The sequence below is a fragment of the Cryptotermes secundus genome, unplaced genomic scaffold (assembly GCF_002891405.2).
Source record: "Cryptotermes secundus unplaced genomic scaffold, Csec_1.0 scaffold304, whole genome shotgun sequence".
Lineage (NCBI taxonomy): Eukaryota > Metazoa > Arthropoda > Insecta > Blattodea > Kalotermitidae > Cryptotermes > Cryptotermes secundus.
Genome location: NW_019721521.1, coordinates 407,318 through 430,261, shown reverse-complemented (window position 1 = coordinate 430,261; position 22,944 = coordinate 407,318). Strand labels below are relative to the sequence as shown.

Below are 22,944 nucleotides of genomic sequence, written 5' to 3'. Positions count from 1 at the left end.
AAACTGTATGTATCTGCCTTAATTTTCTAGATACGAAAAACAGCGTTGGTCTGGTTGGCTGCATTGAAGAGGTTGCCCACAACGCAATAGCCGTGTATTGGAACCCACTTGAAAGCACAGCGAAAGTGAGTACAAGATATTACGCTGTTTCGTTAAACAAACTTTGAATAAAATTTAAGAGGTACGTAGCGGTTATTTTCGTATGACATATAATACTCTTGAGTGTCGACGAAAACTGAAGAAAGTAGATTCGACTAACAGATTTGTAAAAATGAGCAATGTGAAGAAAACAACAGTGCACATACAGAAGATTATGGATCTCTTTGTATCTAAATTTATTAAAACTGATATTGTCATTGAGAGAGATATAAGTTAAAAATTGGAAAGTCTTGCTGTTAAAAGTGCTGATATGTGAATATATTATCGTGATGTGTTCGAACATTTTATCATTGTGTTAGGACTTGTATCAATAAGAATACATATAAAATTTACGTAATTACGTAATTGTGTCTTAAGGAAACCTCTTTAAGAGAATCCAAGGCGAAATGTAATTTTATGATTCGTGTCGATAAATTTATTTTCGAGTTTTAGTTTAGGAAGAGATAATTATTATTCTGAAGAGAGAAGTTAATATGAATAAAACCATTCTCACCATAAGAGTTAGGCTATGTTCTGTCTGTCTGATTACTAACAGACCTTGAACTTCGATAAAGAAGGATTCATACTTTAATTTTAGAAAAATGCTGTCACAAATGTAAATCCGTGTACATTAAGAATTTCCACGTTTTAATTGCGTAAGATGGAAGATATTTGCCATTTAGTCTATAGAATACAGAATATACGCCTACATATAAACTGCGTCCTCACCTGACATGCAACAATTGTATATAAACAGATCTTACAAGAAGATTATGTATATACCGTATTTACGCATGTATAGGCCGCACATTTTTTGCCAAAAATTCAAGAGGAAAACTGGGGTGCGGCTTATATTCGAAATATTCGAAATCACACTTCATTTAAAAAAAATTATATTCATAATTAGTAATACAGGGTGTAATACTCCTGAAATAATATTCCAAGAAAATTATTTTTTCTATGATTTCTGTCTGAAAATTGTGCTGCGGCCTATACATGCACGCGGCCTATAGATGCGTAAATACGGTATATATGATTTTAAACGGTTATGAAAGATGATTGATCGCCTCTGTGGTCTAGTGGTCAGAGTTCCTGCCTAGAGATCCAGAGGTCCGGGTTCGATCCCCGGCTCTGCCAGATTTTCTGAGAAGTAGTGGGTCTGGAACGGGGTCCATTCAGCCTCGTGAGGATAACTGAGAAGTTATTTAAAGAAAATAACAGCTCCGGTATAGAAACCGAGATTAACGACCGTGGGGATACGTTGCGCTTACAACGCGACATTAACTTCGCCGACAAGCGGCGGTGGCTCGGTCGGTATAGTTCGCTTGCGGACTAGAACCACGGAGTTTGTCTTTTATGAAAGATATTTGCCAATTGTTCTGTTCTTGGCCAATGGTGTCTCGTATGCGGTCCGCAGAACACCTACCTAAGCCGAGAGCGACAGAGCTACACCGCCACAGAAATAAAGCACAGTTGGAACCTAGTCGAGACGTCGCAGAAGTCACGTGATACCACAAGCGATAGTAATTGTATGGTGTATAAGTGTGAGTGTCCAATAAAGATTCGCTGAATCCGAGACCCGCGTGAATTTATTTGTCGCGTGACACACCCAACACGTGACAGTATATTACACGTATTCTGAATTCAGGCCAAAGTTTCTCTAACGATGTCCTATATAACAGGAGAATAAACACTTAAGTCTATGAATTGTGATATGTTGTGAAATGATAGTGAAACAGAGGGTAAAGGATATTCTTTTTCTTTGTTTCCAGTATAAACTGGTGCCTCTTTTATCTCAAAAACCGTATAATCTAGCATTCGTTATAGCTGAAAAATCTGCAATGTAAGGACAAAAAACTGGAAGTGAAAAGAGGAAAGTGGGGTCAGATTTATGGCAACAATTAACACTTCTCTCTCACTTTTTTTTTTGCGATGTCTCCTGTTCTTTCTTTATTGCAGCTCCATTCGTATCCCCTGCCTAATTACCCACAATATTCTGCGTGACCATCCTGCCGAACAGTACTTTCAAGGTCTTGAGTACACTAATATACTTCAACTACAGAAACAAGTTCAGGCGTAGTAATAGCCATAAACGGTGCATAAACGCAAAGAAGGGAGACAAATGAAAGCAAGGAGAAGTGTTGAAATGTAGATTTCAATTAGTGAAACGAAATCTTTGTACTTGAACTCCTACGGATGGAAACCTGTTTGTAAATTCATGTTGGTTTTGTCTGAATAACACATTCTTTTTGTCACGTGTTTTGAGCTTGAAGAAGGATTAAGAGAAAACTATATATCAGGGGAAGATCCAATTTATAGGCCTTACTCATAGGCAATCTTGCTTAACCCAAAATCTCATACAATTTTCTTACACTTCAAAGCTGATATGTATGATTTAAGTGTATCAACTTCATTGTTTGTCGTACAGTGTAGTAGCAGGAATTATACCGAATGCATCTCTTAGTGTAATCTAAGCGCTTTTCGACCGAAAAAGCAAAGCTGAAATATTTATATTGTTCTTGAATGAGTGTCCGCTATTCGAATCTCAAGGTCAGTTAGGTGTTCTCCGTTTTTCTCATTACAACTGGGCAATTTATAAAAGGTGTATTTAACGAACTGACAAAAATTATGTAGAATAAGTACGGGATTAATAGGAATATTGCCTTAAAATCCCAATAACATCTCACAATAGACGTCATTCCCCACTGCGGGGGCAAAGCGGCAGGGGCGTGAAGCTGACCCCTTACCTCCAATTAGTGCTAAGGTCAAGAAAATATGGATCTGTGCATCCACTTCCTCATACGCCTTCATGGAGTAGTGCTTAATTAGTTAAACACAGGGATAATTTTACCTTTTTACCTTGCCTCCATCCCTTGAATTTCAGTTCTCTTAAATAATTTTCTTCTAGTCATTTCAGTGGAGGTTTCCCACATTTCTTCTACCTTCCATCTTACAGCGAAATTTTTTCCTGGTTACGTCCTACTGTAACTTATCCACCTCACAATCATAATTGTATCCGACGTAAATTGGCATCAGTTAACGTGACACCTGCTCTGAAGCGCCAGTGGCGAAGGTTTACTCAGATGAAAGTGGCTGTGTGGCGGGTTTTCCCCGAAAACTTCGGGTTTCTCCCCCAAGTGTTATTCTACCCACTGTTCCACATTCAGTAACCATCCTATCAGCAACGCTATATAGTTTCGATGCTGCCAGAGTCGTTAAATAACCACACAGAAACCCAGAAATAGTAAAGGAATATCCATGGTTCCCGCCGGGGAATGAGTTTCCTTATAAAGAGGGAACCAATTCTCATTCATGCCCTATTCCAAATTAAAATACTTCTTCCAGTAGAACATTTTGTGCCGTCTCTTGGACGTGATTTGTGTAGTCGGTTGTAATTTCACAGGGGCGTAAATATTCTGTGACACTTCATGCTCGCTAGGGGAAAGCTTTATATTGTAGTCGCGATAAGAGTGGAGCGTCTAGCTCTCGTCCTTTGTAGTAGGTTGGATAATACACTTGAGCTTGTATCTAGACTGCATATTCATACGTCACGGAGCTACGGCTATAGCTTAGTTTACGCATATAAAATAAAGAAAGTTTAATGTATGATACTTATATCATTATGAATTAAAAACCTCTCAAGCGGTATCTTTGGGTATAACCTGCATTCTAAGAATATAGGAAAAAGAATTTGTATTAATGTATACTTAAAATGTAATATTCAATAGAAGTAATACACTCCTTTTGTGTCATACCGTTTTCTTACTGTAGTCATAGAAAAAGTCAGTAAGATTGACCCCAATAATTTTTTTTAATTCGCTTATTGGGGGGTGGAGTCCAACTGGGTCCACTCAGCACTGCTGCCACTGATTGGCCTATTGTAGCCTGCCCCGGGTGATTATGATGATGGAGAATTTGGTGGAATGAAGATTGACAGGGGAAACCAAAGTTCTCGGAGAAACCCCGCCCCAGCGCCACTTTGTCCCACCACAAATCTCACTTGACCGAACCCGGGTCGCCGCTGTGGGAAGCCAGCGACTAACCACTTGATCTATGGCGCGGCCTTTCGCCCCAGTATCAGGACATTATTAATACAGTTTGCTGTATCTACATTAAAAATATAAATATGCTTTCGCAATACTTTTTACGAGTTCGACAGCTAAGTAGTATATTTCAATATTAATTTTCGTTGATAATTAAAATAACTCCTCCACAAAACTTCAAGTCAGTGGCCTGGGTGAGGCGGATACGAAATTCTTTTCATTCGTCGGACCACACAAATGCAACAATATGCGTGCAGTGGAAGAATGGCATATGCAAAAGCGAATATAATGCCTGAATTACTAATAAGATATCCTTGTGACATTCCTACTTAATGCCGTGAAGAAAGGAAATATATTGTTAGCAGTAACAAATGGTAATCTGTAATTGCATAGAGCCGGATGAACTCGGGCAGTATAGTAAGTAGCTTATGGACTGGACTACCGCGGAATTTGGGTTCAATTCCCGGCGGGGACAGAGATGTTTCTTTATAACGCTGTGTCCAGACTGGCTCAGGAGCCCATGAGGCTCCTAGACCTACACCTAGGCCTAGAGCTGAAAACATCTCTCGATCTAGTGCCGAGGTTAGGAATTAGGGACAACCCCCAAGTCTTCATGGTACGGTGCCTAACTGTGGCGACTTCACGTGTATCAGAGATTTGAGATTCTCACTTTAGTAACTATGCAGATTAATGTCTTCCCGTATGTGACGACGTGTAGTTTGATAGATGGTTACCAACATTTGCAGGAACCATCGGTCTGAAGCCGTCTTTAATATACCCCCATGATGGAGGTAACAGGTTCTACTGAAAGGTATAAAAATATCTACCAGACTACACGGCGTTACATATCTTACCTGAAGCTTACTCTTGTAATTATAACAGCCAATTCTCTTCTTGTGTTAAATGTTTTATTTAATCTGTTATATGTTCCATTGAAACATTCCTTTTGATATTACTATAAGCACAAGCGAAGCGTTGGGCACGCAACTGAACCTCCTCTTCTTTTTCCGCCTCCTGTTGCTGTTGCTGTTGCTGTTTCTGTTGCTGTTACTGCATTTCTGCGGCGGTTGATATTCCTATTTTCTTCGCCCTTCTTTGTTTAAGTAAAATGGAGNTGACCTCAGCTGAATCGTAGCAGTTGACTATAATCCGGAAAATAAAAACTGATGTTCTTTATAATTTAAAGTAACATTGACCATAACTATAATATCATTTCATAAAATACAGTACTTTACTCCAAAATGATATTCCAACAGGAAACTATTCGAATATGCTGCGAATATTAATTTCAAAATTATTTATTATTTTATTTTAATATTACCGTATTACTACCACTACTACAACTATTAGTATTAATAACAATAACAACTACAATAAAGCTATGGATATAAAGTCCATAATATTTGTGATATTTGAATACGTTCATTCTGTGATGCATCTTTTTGCTGTTTGTTTCTAGGTGGCCTAAACATAGGCTCTTCTTTCATTGAAACACTACAGGTTGGTGTGTTTTTAATTCGATTCATTTGTCAGTGGGTGGTCGGGAGCTAATGCAATTCACAGCAACGAATAAAGATGGAGCCACGATGAACTGAGTGAAGACAGGAAACCAATTATATGTTGGAGGGAACGACTGGCATTTGACATGCACTGGCGTTGGGGGTGCTACGTTTCTCTATTGTCTCATATACAGAAGCTATATCCAGTGGAACAAATTTGAGTCTCAATGCAAAACAGTGAATTTCAAGGGCCAGTTGCCAGAATAACATATAGTATTTGAGGTTCTCACAGCGGTAAGCATTAAATGTTGCTTTCTGAGATGTGACGTGTGTAGCTTGAGTAACAGGTACAAACATTTTGGAGGAACCTTCTGCCGCCATATTCGGGGTAAAGATCGAGATAGCAAGTTTCTCCGAAAAGGTTGTACATATTTACCAAACTACACGTAGTCACATCCTAGGACAGAACAATCCTCATTCGAGTAAAGTTCAGTATTATAGATCAGCTGATCTCCGATTTAGGCAGTATAGTTATGACAACCACGGATCAGATACCATTTAATTAGTTGTCACAGCTGAATCACGCAGTTGGTGTAAGTTTGGAGAATTGTTTCGCAGTTCAGAAAAAAAAATCAGTTCCTCTCATGTGTTCTCAGGAACGTTTAAATACAGTACGACCTTGTATTCTTCAACAAGCACTTCATAATCACACAGTCGCCTTCCTCCTATGGCTGACGTTTCACAGAGCAGCGCATTCGAAAAGTAGGGTTATTTAATGTGAACGGGATCCTAGAAAATATATTGAGAAACTCGTAGCAAATTGAATTGTTTTTTCATGACAACTGCCTTCTGGGATGTGACACCTTATATTCTGGAAAAAAGTTAGAGCGACATTATGGATTAATCTGCTGCAAGCATAAGTTTTGACATCAGTCTTAAAAACGTTTTAGGTAGCGGCAATGCGATCATTAAGGTTGTAATACGCGAAAAAAATCGAATTATCGCTAATTCCTGTTGTGAAGTTCAAATTAGTGGGGTTTCACTGTGTACGGCACTGGGATTATGTGTCGATATTTTTTTGGAAAAAAATGAATGGTAAATTGAACGTTTTCCTTTTTATATTACACAAGTGGCACGACTAACTCGATTTTATCAGCTTCTGTTCATAAGCACAGTGTTCAATAACTTAGAGAGAAAAAAGAGGAGAAATACTCATGTAGACAATTATTATTTTAAAGATTAATTAAAATGTTAAGCCACTGGCACGTTTCAATTTATATTTCACGATAAAGAAACAATCATTCGCAATATCTTAAACGGCTACATTCCAGACATTTCCTAGTCTCTACTTGTATGTTTCCACTCATGTGTTACCTTATGAACAAAAAAGCAATCCTCTGAAGTTATGCCTAAAAAAATTACAAACTTATACTCTTAGAGCAGAGTACTAAAACAAATGAACCGTTGCTTCACATTAATATTATCTGAGCAGCGATCGCAACAAATGAACAGAGCTGCATTATGATTGAACAATGTGAACGGCCATGCATCATACTGTCAGATGTTTTTATTGCATTGTTGTTTCTTTATTGGCTGTCAATTATGAATATGACGAACGACTCTCTGCAGTAGACGCACATATCCACAAATCATCAAGTTTTACTGCTCTGAAACTGGATTGCAGATTCTGCGTTATGCGTTTTCAGTTACTCTAAAAATTGTACGCGTACATAAATGGATGAAAGTATTGTCTGTGGGTCACGTGGAATATAAATTAATCCGATCTTAGTTGATTTATCGTTGAATGAAATTATCAAAAGTCCAAAGACGATTCCTCCTTTGCAAGGCGTACCAAAGTGTTTCCTTTGTATGAATGTGACGTAATGCAGCAGAATAGTAAACCACAGCAATATGGTCAACACGACAAGAAAAAATGTGTTACAATTAAAAACAATATCACACAGATTTAAAATTTAAAGACCGAATTTTTTCCAAACTAAATATAAAAATTCAGTTCGTGCCTCACAGGAAACACATTGTGTCTCCGCTACAAGGACTAGCTGTTTAAGGAAATATCCGATGCTTATTGTGAGAACCATATGAAAGACACAAACACTCTGTTTGGGCAGAATGCAGAATTCTAGTATGTTAAACCAGGTCGTGCATATAGTAACCATTAGGCTTTAAAAAGTTAATTTTATTTTTTACCGCCAAATGTTTCGGTCCTCATGGAACCACCATCAGGCAGTGTATGTAATAAATAAGAAAAATTAATTGAAATGGCAATATGGATCCATATTGTGGTGCGATGCGTCTATATAATAAAAGCTGTAGGAAATTGTGCTTTTGTGTTATGATAAAAATTACAATATAGGAAACATTAGAAATATATTAGTGGAGGTAATTAAAAGGGTGTTTTGTACTAAGAATATAGGGTTTTATAATATGAATAAAGAGTTAGATATTAAAATAACTAGAAATATTAAAACAGAATAATAAAATTATGAAGAATATTAAGTTATTTCCTCATATGGAGCTGAAAAAATGAATCGTATATTTGGTTAAAATGCAAAGTTTTGATTTATAGATATTTTACGCAATTTATACTAGAAGTCTGTCTTTTAGTGGGACGTTTCCGCGAGTGTTTCGTATCTTGACTGCTAGTAGTCCGCTTGAACATCGTTACCGGAATAGATCGCTACTATTCTTGGCTTCAAGTGGGGTTTCCTGACTGAGCCTTGCAGTGTCGCTATCAGGATGCGTGAGTCAGCTCTAAACCTGTAATGGTTATTTCCACGCATTAGGGCCCTTAAGTAACAGTTGCTCAGATGGTCAAGAAATTCCACTAGTGTATGAAGCCAGAGGATTCTTAACCTTTCCACAAGGGTCCAGCACTAGACTACATCATGAGCCAGTTGAATCCACTCTATGTCTCATAATATTCTGTTACCTATGACAATGTCTCCCAAGGTGTCTGTTCACTTCAGTTTTACGCCTAAAATACCATATGCATTTCTCATGCCTTCCATGTGTGTTATGGGTCAGGCATTCTTAATTATATTACTGTACTTCTAGTTCCCGACGATAGTAAATAATCTTCAATAAATGGTAATTGTTTTTATTATTATACGAGAAGCGAAGGAACTTTTGGGTGAAGATCATCTGTTCTGGCTTTTCATCTGTTTTACAGGTCATCTACTTTTCTCTGAAGGAAGAGATACCAGTACTTGAATATCTATACGCGACATCATATCTGTCCAGAATCAACAGCTTTACAGAAATAATGTTAAGTAGTGGATTGCACTGTAATTTAAATATGGATTTTTTATCCAACCTTTAACTTAGCAAGACCCTAGACTCGGGGTATAAGAGTATTAGAAACGAACTGAATATTTCTTAACTAATATCTAGCGTCAAAGATATGATAATAATTTTTTATAAAATAAGTATATACTGTATAGTATCAACTTGATACCGACTCATCAGTGTTGAGTACAGAATGTATTCACGTGTATAATTTGAAGGCTGTAATATTACTAGTATTTCGAATGCTGTAACCAGATACATAATACAGAGCTGGTTGTAGTGTCAGGTATTACACTAACTGTATAGGCGTTTGGTATGAGTGGTTCTATTGTTGATATTTGTCACTGATAATGCTAGTATTTTTTTTAATGCTAGTGGGGTGGGACTAAGTCCCTTGTACTGCGGCCACTTCTGGCCTATAGTACCAATCCAAGATGATAGGTGAGGGTGATTGTGGAGCAATTGGTGGAATGAAGATTGGCAGGGGAAACCGAAGTACTCGGAGAAAACCTGCCCCAGCGCCACTTTGTCCACCACAAATCCCACTTGACCAGATCCGTGATCGAAACCGGGCCTCCGCGGTGGGAAGCCAGCGACTAACCGCTTGAGCTATGGCGCGGCCCATGATGTCAGTGAAGAAAGTTCTTAAGAGGACAACTCCTTGTTTTAAATTTCTACCACAGATGTCACTAAATAAAGGCAAAATGGAAGCTATTGTTTTGAATATTTTTTTCTGTAGTGACTGAAATTATGGAAGTCTGCTTAAGCATGAAAATAAATTGAATGCGTCAAGATATTAGAGTCCTGCATTATTTTGGCAGGACAAATAGACCGTTTGGGCTCTCAAAAAGCATCCTTTGTACCAGTGGGCCATATTCAACAATAAGGCCACGCTTGTTACTGAAACTCGGTTTCTCAGTTGGAAATACAACCTCTCCATCTCTTGACCTCTTTCTATACGGATGACGTCACCGTATGTGCGTTGTTCTCACTTCACATCGAAGAATATAATAGTGGGTATAGAGTAGATGATTATGGAGCCCTAAGGGAATAGTAGGCACGCGATGACTAGATTCAGGGTCAATCTTGCTTGTGCCGCCTTGGGCTAATTCTACTGTGATTGTTTCCGGGCAAGATCCCGCAATAATGAAAGCTTGATTTCATGTGCTTTATATTCTGTAAACCCTTAGGGGTTAGGATTTAGTGGCTCGGAGATGTGAAGAAGAGATGAGACCAGTTAAAGATCATGTTGGTCTTATGACGGAGTCGTAGGCCCAGAGGAAAGATTTACTGTGGGGGGGTTATTATTTTGGAAGGAGTGAGGACTTTTCATAGGTCATCAGAAAGTGATTCAGCAGTGTTCTTCAATCACGAAACAGAGTCTAATTATTAAGTGAAGAAAACTAAATACACGTTCACACACCCGAAGGAAGAAATATTAGTGGTGTGATTATGAATGTTGTCTGATCGATACTTAAAATCCTATTTTAAGTAAAAATTAAATACAACAATTGCAACTGAAGAAGTTTTTTATTAAGATTTTTCTGGGCTCTTGAAGGAGAGGACAAATGCTAAGACATTGTGATAAAAGATATCTCGAAAAGAGAAATTTGGTCTTCTCCGGTGTCAAGAACTCCATCTTTTGGGATATAACAGCCTTATGGTCCGGTAAATGTTAACCAATGTTTCGGAGGAACATACCTTCTACATCTTCAATGTTATATTGCAGAAGATGGAAATCTTCAAAGTCATCGTTACAACAGTCTCAAATCCAGAATCCTCCCATGTGTGTTTATGCCTGTTATGTCTATTAATACCATTGCTCCTTTTCTGGCAAGGCGAATACTTTGCGACTGGAATTTTAGACAGCTGTACCTAAGATATATGTTGATATCCTCGGAAACTAGTATTTGTTTTACAAAAGCACGCATTTTAATAGAGAAATATGCTGAGTTTCATACTACTGGTCTTCCCAGGTTGGCACTATATACGTATAATCTGTTAAATAGGTTACTAGGCTACATCTACATATCTATCTGTCTGTCTGTCTGTCTGTCTATCCAGCCAGCCAGCCATATCTGTTGCTCCCACTTGGAGCGTAGGGCATCTGTGAAACGCTTGTTTCACTTCAGTTTCTTAATCTCATACAGTCGGTATGACTCCTCGAAAGGGGATCAGCCCGTCGCAAGGCCGCCACATACACACAAACACAGAATAAAAGCAAATATCCATACCCTCAGTGAGATTCAAACCCACGATCCCAGTCTTCGAGCGGGAGAAGACAGTTCATGCCTTAGTGATCGACACTCAGGAGACCACCATATGCATATTCAGCACAGTGAAAACTATAATCTCATATACATTATCTTTCTTTTGAAGGTATCGAAAAAATAAACACATCTGAATGGAAGTCCATGCTGTGTTGCAATAGGAGAACAAACGTGGTATTAACAACTTGTAGTACGCCTGTTCCAATGGTTCTCAATAAGCATCAGCTGTAACGACGTTCATACTGAAACTGACTATACGGATTTGTACATACAGGGCATACACCGGTGTTACGTGAGCCATAGTTGTCGAAAACTATTTGACTGCGTAAGAATAATACGTCTGTAACGGCCAAGCGTTGTATTTATAAAAAGTGCATCGGTAGAAATAAAACACTCAGATAATTGTAGTCTCAATTAACTTTTTGTAGTTGTCACGTGCATTAACTAATCTGACTAGACATGATTGAATATCACAGACTTTCTTCTTCCCTACTTTTCCACTTATTTTTATTTCCGTACATTACAGAATAGTGGTCTGATTACCTCCATCTCGGTTCACTTTCGTTTTAAGAATAAATCAACATGACTACCGAAACGACTATAGGTTTTAGTGGTGTACACATGATGGAAGGTGCCGACCTTAGAATGATGGATTGAGCAGAGTAGAAGAGTAGTTCATCATTTTTCATCCTGTCTCCACATTTATCCTACGTGTTCTATGCTGGATATTCGTAGAGGGAGAAAGATACAAGATCCAGGAACTGACTAATGTATCATCTTTCTAGAAGACCCCCCACAGATAAACCTTTAATGCCAAGTATCTATTATAAATTTCCCTTGTGGGTTATACGTCACAAGGCCTTTTATTATGAGTCCCTTTACTATAATAACCTAGGTTCTTCGTAATCGCAATAATTCCTTCTATTAAACGACATTAACTTGAAATGCTTCAACTTTTCTCATATACGAAATGGCATAAAATTGTAATGTAAGTTGGATGAATTTTCTTCATATAAAAATTGTAGTTTCTGATTTTAGTGGATATATCTTCATGATACAAATGGTTCGCTCTGCGTTAATTCAGTGCCGAATATATATGGTCACGATTTTTGAGCCAGAAATTAGTCGAGAGCCCAACAAATTATGAAGATAAGAGTTGAGGTTAAGAGAGAATGAGGACAGGGAGTGTTTTCCAGATAATATGTCGCCGCTAAGGTTTTGTATCTAATCCTTCAAATCCCAGTGCTTACTATACTCGTATATACTGTCTGCTTTAACAAACTAATACTCTGCATTCTGCCCACAGTTTTTATTTCGTATTTTCTCACAACGAACAGCGACTCTTTGCCCAAATAACAATAACCGGTTGGGCTTTGCAGCGGAGGCATAATGTGTTTCCTGAGAGGTACGAATTGAATTTGTATATAGTATTGAGAAGAAATTCAGTCTTTAACTTGTTAAGCCAAAGTGGTTTTCAGATGGACCAAAAAATGTATCTCGTACGTGCATAACAAATTATAATTTGTTATAAGAGATAAACTCACTCAAGGAACTGAGCCCTTCTTGAGAAGCCGCCAATTGTGCAGCCACTCAAGAACTTCCCAGCATTTTATGGAACCCGAAGGTTCATTACCATGTTCACAAGAGCCCTCTACTGGTCCCTATCCTGAGCCAGATCAATCCAATCCATACCATCCCATCCTATCTCTATAAGATTTATTTTAATATTGTCCACACACTTACGCCTTGGTATTCTCAGTGGTCTCTCTCCTTCTGGCTTTCCCACAAATATTCTATATAAATTCCTCTTCTCCTCCATTTGTGCTATATCCCCTGCCCATCTCATCCTCCTTTACTTGATCATTCTAATTATACTTGAAAAAGAATACAAATTATGAAGCTCCTCATTATGTAGTTTTCTTCAACCTCCAGTCACTTCATCTCTCTTCGATCCAAATATTCAACACCCTACTCTCAGACTCCCTTAGTCTATGTTCCTCCCTTAATTCCAGAGACCAAGTTTCACACCCATACAGAACAACAGGCAAAATTATAAAATTTATTAATTAAAGTATTTGTCTTAGTTCAGTATTTTGATTTTATTCAAATTTTGCTTCAGCTATATTAAGAATATGGGTGCTTGACATGTCTAATATGATCTGAATTTGTGGACATACTCTTTCAGCAACTGTATTTTTCCTCGCAAAGTCCCCATCTCCTTACAGACTTGAACAATAAAAGTAAAAGGAAGCTTTCAGTTCTTAGCAGCATTCGAAATGGATGTCAAAATGTCGAAATTTCCTATTATAGCAGTTATGCTATATGATGACCCCAAAAAGAAACAGCTGAAAACTTCAATAAAATGAGATGGACGCATAATAAGATTTTTTCCATTTGCTTTTTGTCACGGGAGGTTGTACTCGCCCACTCGAAATGTAGAATAGAGTTGCCCAAGACCTTATATCATACCTCTTTTATAGAATCAATGGTGGCCGTGCATAGAGAAGGTATACATATATAACAAAGGACATAAAGTCGTAAAAGATTTTGACAATATAAACCCATATTTATTCCTAACTTTGCCTGCCTTTATTTTGTTAGTGGGATGAATACGACTTAAAAAATAAATAAGTTTTGCTGACTTCTTGAACTCTTCAAATATGGGCGCAATTCAAATCGTTACAACTTTATAGACTTTTTTCGAAAAATATCCTATATCTATGATGGATATTGTGTGATTACCTTCCGCGCCTGTACCAAACGTGAACAATCACATAAAAGTATCAAATCTTGCATATACAAAGAGAGGAACATAGTATAAAATACTTCTGATGTATTTTAGGGTTATTATTATCGTCACAGAGTATGTCTACAGGCTTATGTGGCAAAAATGAAATACAATAGATGCAGTAAATAATAAAAAATGGTACTACAGGATATTGTTCATTCCGCTCTCACCCATGAATATATCAAAATAATGGTAGCATAGTTCTTTAACTCCAGTAACATGTAATTCACTTTGCCAGCACACGTTCATCCAAAACGGCTGCGAAAAGAGAAACAAATCTCACGTGTGTGTGTGTGTGTGTGTGTATATATATATATATAGAAGGGCTTCTACGGCAACTAAGTCTGTGGGCTTCCAGAGAAACACCCAGAATAGCCACACATAACACAAAAGGTAAACCAACACATCAACAAAGATATACACTAGATACGTGCGTAACTACAACATGGTAGTCTTATATAACTTATAATATTTTAGAAGCATTTCACATCAAAATGTAAAGCAGAACAACGTGACAACAGAGCAGCAGTTCCTTCAATCCGACCGACATTTTGCACGCCTGATGATGACCAGTCAAGCCGAAACATGTAATAAAGGGACGAAGACGTGTGAAGTTGCGCAGAGCCGGCGCGGGGTGGGAACACGAAGTTAGATTACACAGTGCAACAGGATGCTGCAGGATTATAGTGTCACAAGCACGTTATTTGAACAATTGACAGCACAAACCTAATGTTTTAACAAACAACATTGACGAAAAAGTTTCGTATTGTCACATTATAGGAGGGTGAGCGTGACTTTAAAAACGGGGTTTGGTTTGGATGATTGGATTTATTGCACCTTATACACGTACATCCACACAACTCGGGACTACAGGCAATACAGCGCTATCGCTGATCTACACACTTCACAGTTCACCGTTACACACGCACTAGGGTTCTCAGTCTTCACTAGTCGTATCTTGGCAACGGTACTCGTTTCTGTTAAAGGCTGAGTAAAGGTTCGGCCACACAGAGCGCTACGCTATGTTCGCTACGTACGCTGTGTACACTCTGCCACGCAGCTAACATAGGGAACATAGCGTACGTAGCGTACGGAAGTCTGTGTGGCCAGTAACATTGGCAATAAAGGGAGATATTTTTCTGTTCGTATAGCGAACATAGCGTACGTAGCGTGCGTCGCGTACGTAGCGCTCTGTGTGGCCTAACCTTAAACCTCAGGGCCTAGTGCGGCTGGAAGGATTAGGTCAACTGAAAAAAATCCAATGACCTCATCGGGACTTGAACCCGCGACGTTCCGGCTTGTAGCATAGCCCCTCAACCAACTACGCTGCCGCGTCAGTATATACTTTTCAATAAGCATGCAGACAAACCTGAGTATTCGTACAAGATATTAATCAGGTTTATAATGTTGCAACTGTGACGTTATAACATGTGATTTCTTTTTCAATTCGCAGATCAATGTGGCTGTCCAGTGCCTCAGTACCGACTTCAGCAGTCAGAAGGGCGTCAAAGTGAGTATAAGAGATGCATCTACTAAAGTCACGGAACGAAAATAATTATAACATTTTTAATTTGATAATTATATGAGGATGTCCTAATTAACAACACTCATTATTGTTGACGCAGACTTTTCCGCTACTGTTTATGGTATCAAACCACGAATCTCATGCACTTGAACAAAGAAGCATGAAGGTTTCAGAACTTCCCAAGAGCTTATGCCAGAAAATAGCTCTACGTTTTACCTTACCTTTTTACAAAGTTTATAAAAATTATGTGAAAATAAAAAGGTAAAACTATCCCTGTAACATGCCATGGAGGCTCATAGGGCTACGAGATGTTGAGGCTCCCACATTTCTAGACAATCGACTCGCAGGTAGCGATAAGGTTGTCAGGCTTACGAGCCGGCCTCCCTCTACTCCCAGGAAGATTCCTGGTACTCATTTCTGTTAGAGGCTGGGTTGAATCCAGAACCATAGTGCGGCTGGAAGGATTAGGTGAATTGAAAAATCCAATGACCTCATCAGGAATCGAACCCTCGTCTTTTCGGCTTGTAGCATAGTGCCTCAACCAACTACGCTACCGCATGTCCCCATATTCAAATTATATGTTATTAATTAAAGCAATTGAAGTCATTAAATACCGTTAGGGCTACAATTCTCCAACTAGGTATATTTTGAATTTCCGTTTTTAAGTGTCGCAAGAGAAACACGTTGGCTTTAAGTTTAATTTTTTTGCTTGCTTTATGAGGTAGTGTTGCACATGAAATCTGTAAGGGTCCTGTGCTAATTGTACATGATTTTGTACTTTTATAACAGTGGCAGTTCCTTTTGTCTTCAGTGTCATTCAAATTAAATTTACTGTCATGGAGAAGGTATTGCAGGCCTGATAAGGTCAGAAAAAAACGGAAACTAAACCAATGAAAGATCAAATGGCAGCTGCTCGTTGCCGAACTTGTTCATTGAGACGAATGTGGTGTCAGGTTCCAGGTACTATCTTACTAAATTTAACAGGTAGGATTTTAGTTAATGGATTGCGGATATCTTAAAAGGAAATGGAGCTTCGTGGGACATTTAATCCATACGGTTTCATGAGAGTATTTACCTTAGCGACTACTGTTTCTTCGGCTAACTGGTCAAAAACTGGAAGGGCGTTGAGTGCAATGAAAACTTTCTCTGTGCAATTCATTCATTCCCATTCCTGTTGCTCCCACCTGGAGCATAGGACATCCGTGAAACGCTTCGTTTCACTCCAGTTTCTTAATCTTTAGACAGCCGGTAGAACTTTTTGATTGGGGGGGGGGGGGTCAGTCCGTAGCAAGGCCGCTACGTACACAACACAGAATAAACAGAAACAAACATCCATTCGTTGAGTGGGATTTGAACCAACGACCCCAGGTTTGGAGCAGGCAAAGACAGTTTGTGCCTTAGATCTCACGGCCATTATGATCGGCTCCCTATGCGATTAGGTTCAATAATTCTCAACTGTGTTACCAGTGCATACATTTTGCACAAGAAAAGACATTGCCGGAAGTGTGACGTATATCTACCGCGGGACTTTGTCGAAACTCATATTTTTACGTGTGTTGCTAGAAAATAATTTGTATGGTCCATGTTTGGAACAAACGCTCCCCCACCCCCCCCAATTTCACAAGGCTTGTCCTGTCACCCCAATGTTCACCACACAGTTTCCACTTTCTTATCTTCGCCGCATCTGTTACCTGCAATCATGCAAGCAACATGCCACCTAATTAAATTCGATCGCTCGTAAGAAGTGAAACTCTTTAACCCGAAAGGAAAGTTTTTCTTTTCCTTCAGCATAAGACGAGGTTTGAATGTCATTTGCCACGATATGACCACATACATATATTTTACTATGTGTTTTTTTATTACGTACATAATGTACAGATCTCAGTCTTTGTTCTTGTTCTTATTTTCTCAACCCAAACGATTTTCTGCTAAGTGGCCTCATTTAATGACCTGCTTCAGGAATTGCGTATTTTTATTGGTAGTGGTACAGCAGCCTACACTGCCCAAACAAGGTAATGTATTCGGGTTGAGATGTAAAATATATATTGTATTACGAAGTAATGACATATTCAGTAGAATGTGTTTGATGATTGCATAATTTCTAAAAATCAACTGTGTTTGTAAATTAAGGTTTTAAAAGTGAATATGAAGCTTCCACTTTTTTAAATTCAATTCACAACCTTCAGTATAGCATTTCATTTAGTATTACGACGGTGTCGTTCATCTGGAATATGCAGATACTTGACATAATTATTTTTGAGAATAATTGAAAGTAAAACCCAAAATTAATGGGATGAAAATTTCTTATGGGAATCGTACAACTTTCTTTCTTACTTACTTTCTTTCTTTCTTTCTTATCCTTTCTTTCTGACTTACTCTCTATCTTCCTGTATTTTTTGTATGAGTTTTAGTCTTGACATTTTCATAATTATGTCTATGCCATTACTTAACAAATATTTCACACCGAAACATCTGTTAGGAAAATATAAACCCAACATATACCTGTACACACACAAAGTATATAGACTCCTGCCACGTGATAATTTTGAAAGACAGTGGAAGTTTAATGGAAAACGATGTTTATTATAGTATAGAAAATGTGTCTTAAATGTTAATAGCATGTTACAATATATGCTGAAAATGAATTCAGCCCTTTGTAACATAAGCACCAGCTCCTCTGATGATATTGTGATCATCCTAACGAAGTATTTGGAGATGGGCTTGTAGCTTGCCTCTCAAAACTATATGTGTGAAGTGCTAGTATTTGGGAGCGTATGCGCGTGCGCGACTGTGTCTATTTGACGATTCATCTTGTAATTCATTTACATTCTTTATCTGAGACTTCCGTTTGTTCCTGTCTCCTAACATGCAGCCGGTATAGTAAAGTAAATATGAGTCTTCTTATGATTCAAAGAAGAAAGGCATCTATTTCAATTCATTCTTGGTCGTAATTCACTTGCACAACTGAATGGAGGAGTGTCCATCGCAACAATGGCGGATACTCAATAACTTACTTGTAAAAATATGGTAGCAGCCATGCCGAATATTCACAATGCACAGCTTACGTGTCCATTGTGAAGTTGATATGATATGTAGTGTAGTTTAACCATGCTTGTGTTTATTATACAATGAAAGTTGATTAGCTGGAGCTACATAAGAATACAAAAATCGCACCTCTATTGTACGTATTTGAATCTGAATGTCTAACAGAGGGCATACGAGCCGACAGTTTGTCTTCGTCTTGTTCTGTTACAGAATCTGGGTGCATGGTTAACGACGAATATTTGAAACTTATTGAGAATCCTTTTCTTACCAGCATCGCAGAAGCTGGAACAGAGCTGGCACCTGCTCACTCCTCTACAGACTTTTTAACTTTTTATTAGAGGAATAAAGTAAGGTAGGGTAAGCTTTTATGGAGGACAGGAAAACTCTTTTGCACTTACTGCCCAGACAAAGACGGTGAATATTCAAGGAAGGAATTTTAATAAAGAGTATAAAATAAGTAATGAAAAAGCCATAGAGGGGTAGATATAAAGGAATAGATTAAAACGATCAGGAAGTATAACATATATATGATATTAAAGAGTTTTCATTTCTGGAACCTAGTTAAAATTCAGTTCTTTTGTTTAAGCAAACTCATTTTTTTTTCCTTGGCACTACAGCCCCAGTGGGCCTAGGCCTACCTCCATGAACTTCTCCGTTCACTTCGGTTTTTCTAGATCTTGCACATACGGTAGGACACCTTGGGCGAGTGATCAGCTCGTCGCAAGGCCTCTACCTGTAGACAAACACAGAAAAACGCACACAAACATCCATGCCCTGAGTGGGATTCGAACACACGATCCCGGCTTCCGAGCGAGCGAAGACAGTGCATGCCTTAGACCGCTTGGCTACCGTGACCGGCAAGCAAACTCATAGTTTGCTTTAACTAATTTGTATTATATCAACATTGTTCACTTTTTACCGCATGCGGATGGATTTCAACTGGCAGTTGTATGTCTATTGCAGGTTTATGAATATATTTTCGTTGCTGTTCGGTTCTAATCTCATACTAATGTTGAACAAGCGGGCGGTTTGATGTGGATAAGTGTTCTTTACACGCTGAGTTTCCACATTTTATGGATCCTCAGCGAAAAATCGAGAAAAATCTAACGTGTTTCTTACATGGTAAGGACTCTTTCTGCATAATAACGTGAAAATATGTAGAGTGATAAGAGACGAAAAAACATTTCTGTTTATCCTTGAATCGCAGTTATGATACAATAGTTCAGTTTCTCCGTGTGATGCTTCTGTTCAGTAAGAAACTGCGTTAAGGAGAATGTAAAGTGTACAAAATCTTTTCATGTAGTGTTTTTATCAGTACGAACAACGTAATATGTTTTCCCCTTCATGAAAAATGAGATAATTCGGGCATATACAATTATTTATCCATTAAATTTGGGTAAGAATAATACCTGCGTATTGATCAATTCAGTTTTTTGCCATAAAACTATTGGCTCACTAGCTGTATTCTGTTGGAGTACATCGTACGTTTAAAACTGTTCTTTTACAACTCTTCTCCGAATGTACACACAGACGATAATAAGAAAAGTAGCCAAAGTGTGAAGACAATCCCTGGTACATGCCTGAATTATAATAAACGTTTTCCCAGAAATAGACGTGTCACTTGCTTTCATGCCGCTAAAACAACTTATTTGCCCAGTCTTGTATTATTTAACAATCCTTTCTTTGTAAAAGGCCGTATATCTTTTGACATTTGTATACGAATATAACATATCTGTCTTTGTTATTTGCATTATTGCTGACAGTGATAAATCTCATACCAACATTGGACTGAAAGAACTAACAGCTGATATATTTTCAAAAATAATAAAGAATTTAATAATGTTGAAAGCGTTATGGAAATAATTTGATATAACAGCAAGTGCTAAAGTCCGGAGACCTGAACAAATCAGATGACAGTTTTATGTTTCCAAGAAAATTTCACCTCTGCTTGTGGGCTGCTTTGAAATTTTGTCCCTATTCTTATTACGTTACACGGAAAAGGTCGCCACGTCACAGCCATAGGGAGGAAGAAAAAATACTATTGTTCTATTCTTCAAGATTCCATACATCATAACTCCGTCCTGTCACGTGATTCTGTAAAACGGTTTAAATCACTCCTTTCCATAAGATTCTATTTTTCCATCTTCTTTAAGATACACGTCATACAAGGGCAGCTGCTGTGGTATCTATTGTTAGTCTTATATATTTATGCTATACACGCCGGTATATATTCAAGGCAATATACATAAAAATAGTTTAAAAATCTGTCACATGATCTATCTTATTGAGGATTTAGTTCAGAATGTTTTTAGGCAACTTCAACAGTTGAACTCTGTATGCGAAATTTGAAAGTAAATGTTATTTTCTTAAGGTTTATACTTTTAAAAATTACCGTGGCAGATGTTTAAGCTATACTATATATTTTAGTGATGACCCCAGTCTTGTTCTGAATTTGGATCTGATCTTCTTCGGTATATTTTTCTTTTTTAGATTACCTTTCGGATTAAAATGCGACAAAATGGGTCTTATTTTTAGCCTACTTTCTTTAGTTTGATAAAAATATAAGTAGGCGATGCGATCTCCATGCTGTGTGTGTGTGTCTGTGAATCTCCCACTCTCGTTAACTTTTGAATGGCTGAACCAATCTTTATGAAACTTATTATGTATATCATGGCATCTGTACCCATCTCAACGGTGTACTTCATAAATCCATTCCTTCAGACTGTGTCTGTGTGTGTATCCTTCCAATCGATGCTAGGCAACGGCTAGTTAAACATGTTCCCGCGTCAACGAATACATTCAACAATAGAAGAATTGTTGGACATGCGGGTCTGTGTACCCCCTATGGTTGCTAGGTAACAACTCCCCAAAGAAATTCCTGCGGCAAAGAAGAATTGATGAAGCCGTCGTTTTTTATGCGGTCCATGTCATATCAAAGAAAAATGGCGACCAGTTCGTCCCATAAATTCTTGTTTTATAATTATACTGATTTTAAAGTAATTCCTTACTGCACAATATTTTTAATAAAAGGTAATATATAATTACATTTAATTGAGTGTTACTCTCTGCGGAATTTATGTTCAGGAAAAGTATGCCTGACATGTCAGTCAAGCTTATATTTTCAGTTCCACCAAACAACACTCATATCCTTATCGGACATTTTCCTTCTCGTCCCCGGTTACATTTTGCATTCTAGGAGCCATGCGTCGTCAGTCGGCACAAGAACATGGACATACACCTGCGTAGTTGTTTCAAATCACGCATTTCCGTACAATTAAAGTTGGTATATTTTTTCGCTTAGTGGGGGGTGTAGTCCAACTGGGTCTACGCGGCACGGCGCCCACTGATTGGCCTATTGTGCGTGCCCCAGGTGATGATGATGGAGAATTTGGTGGAATGAAGATTGGCAGGGGAAACCGAAGTACTCGGAGGAAACCTGCCCCAGCGCTACTTTGTCAACCACAAATCCCACTTGACCAGACCCGGGATCGGGCCAACGCGGTGGAAAGCCAGCGACTAACCGCTTGAGCTATGGCGCGGCCTTAGAGTTGGTATAACGCGTATATGTCTACAGTATGCAGACAAAAGGAAAAACTTCGAGACAAAGAAACGTGGGCTGTGCGGTAAACCTGCTTAAATAGATTTTCTCACTGCTCATATGTAATGACGTCATGTATTTCTCACACTTTTACTAAGCTACGTAAGTGAAGAGAAAAGGAAATGATTTAACTTATTAATATGTCGTAACATTAAAATTCTTCCCTATGTTAATCTCTTGGTAGCAGATATATTCGATTTGTTTATTCTCTCATCCAACTTTTTATTTCATCTTTTTAAAAACCTTCTTAACTGCTGACTGAGAACTGATATATGTTATTTCTTCCCCCACGTAGTATTTACTTTTTGAAAGGGGGGCATAAATTTCACGGTGTAAATTAGCTATCTCGCTTGAGAGCCTAGAACTGTAGACATTAGTACTAATACGGATCTTAAAGCAGAACTCAGAGCCTTTCATTCCATGGAAATGTCCAGCAGTAACATAGTTATGTAGCTATTGATTTCAAGAGAAAACGATATCTCCTAACGTAATAATTGGAAAGGGAATTTTTAAATTATTGTGAATAGAAAGCACAGAAGAATAGTCTGTGTCTCATATTGCATTTGCTTTTGAATCATCATCTTAGCTTCAGGGATTAGGCAACTTGTTGCCTGTACTGGCCTCAAAACATCCCTTGCAGTCTCGCCTTGCCATTCTTGTTCTAGTTCTACGGTACCTTCAGCTCTCTCTCTTCAACCGACAGCCTTTTCTATCCGCGATAATCTCTGCACC

General features: G+C 38.2%; 1 protein-coding gene across 7 annotated transcripts in view; it reads left to right on the top strand.

The window, feature by feature from the left end:
* Positions 1–22,944, top strand: part of LOC111875435 (protein grainyhead) — a 515,137-nt gene that overhangs the window by 433,282 nt on the left and 58,911 nt on the right. For all 7 annotated transcript variants that reach the window (XM_023871677.2, XM_023871678.2, XM_023871681.2 and 4 more), the window contains 2 exons: positions 31–125; positions 15,498–15,554. In XM_023871677.2, coding sequence (XP_023727445.1) covers positions 31–125; positions 15,498–15,554 — 152 coding nt within the window. The remainder of the gene's footprint in view (positions 1–30; positions 126–15,497; positions 15,555–22,944) is intronic.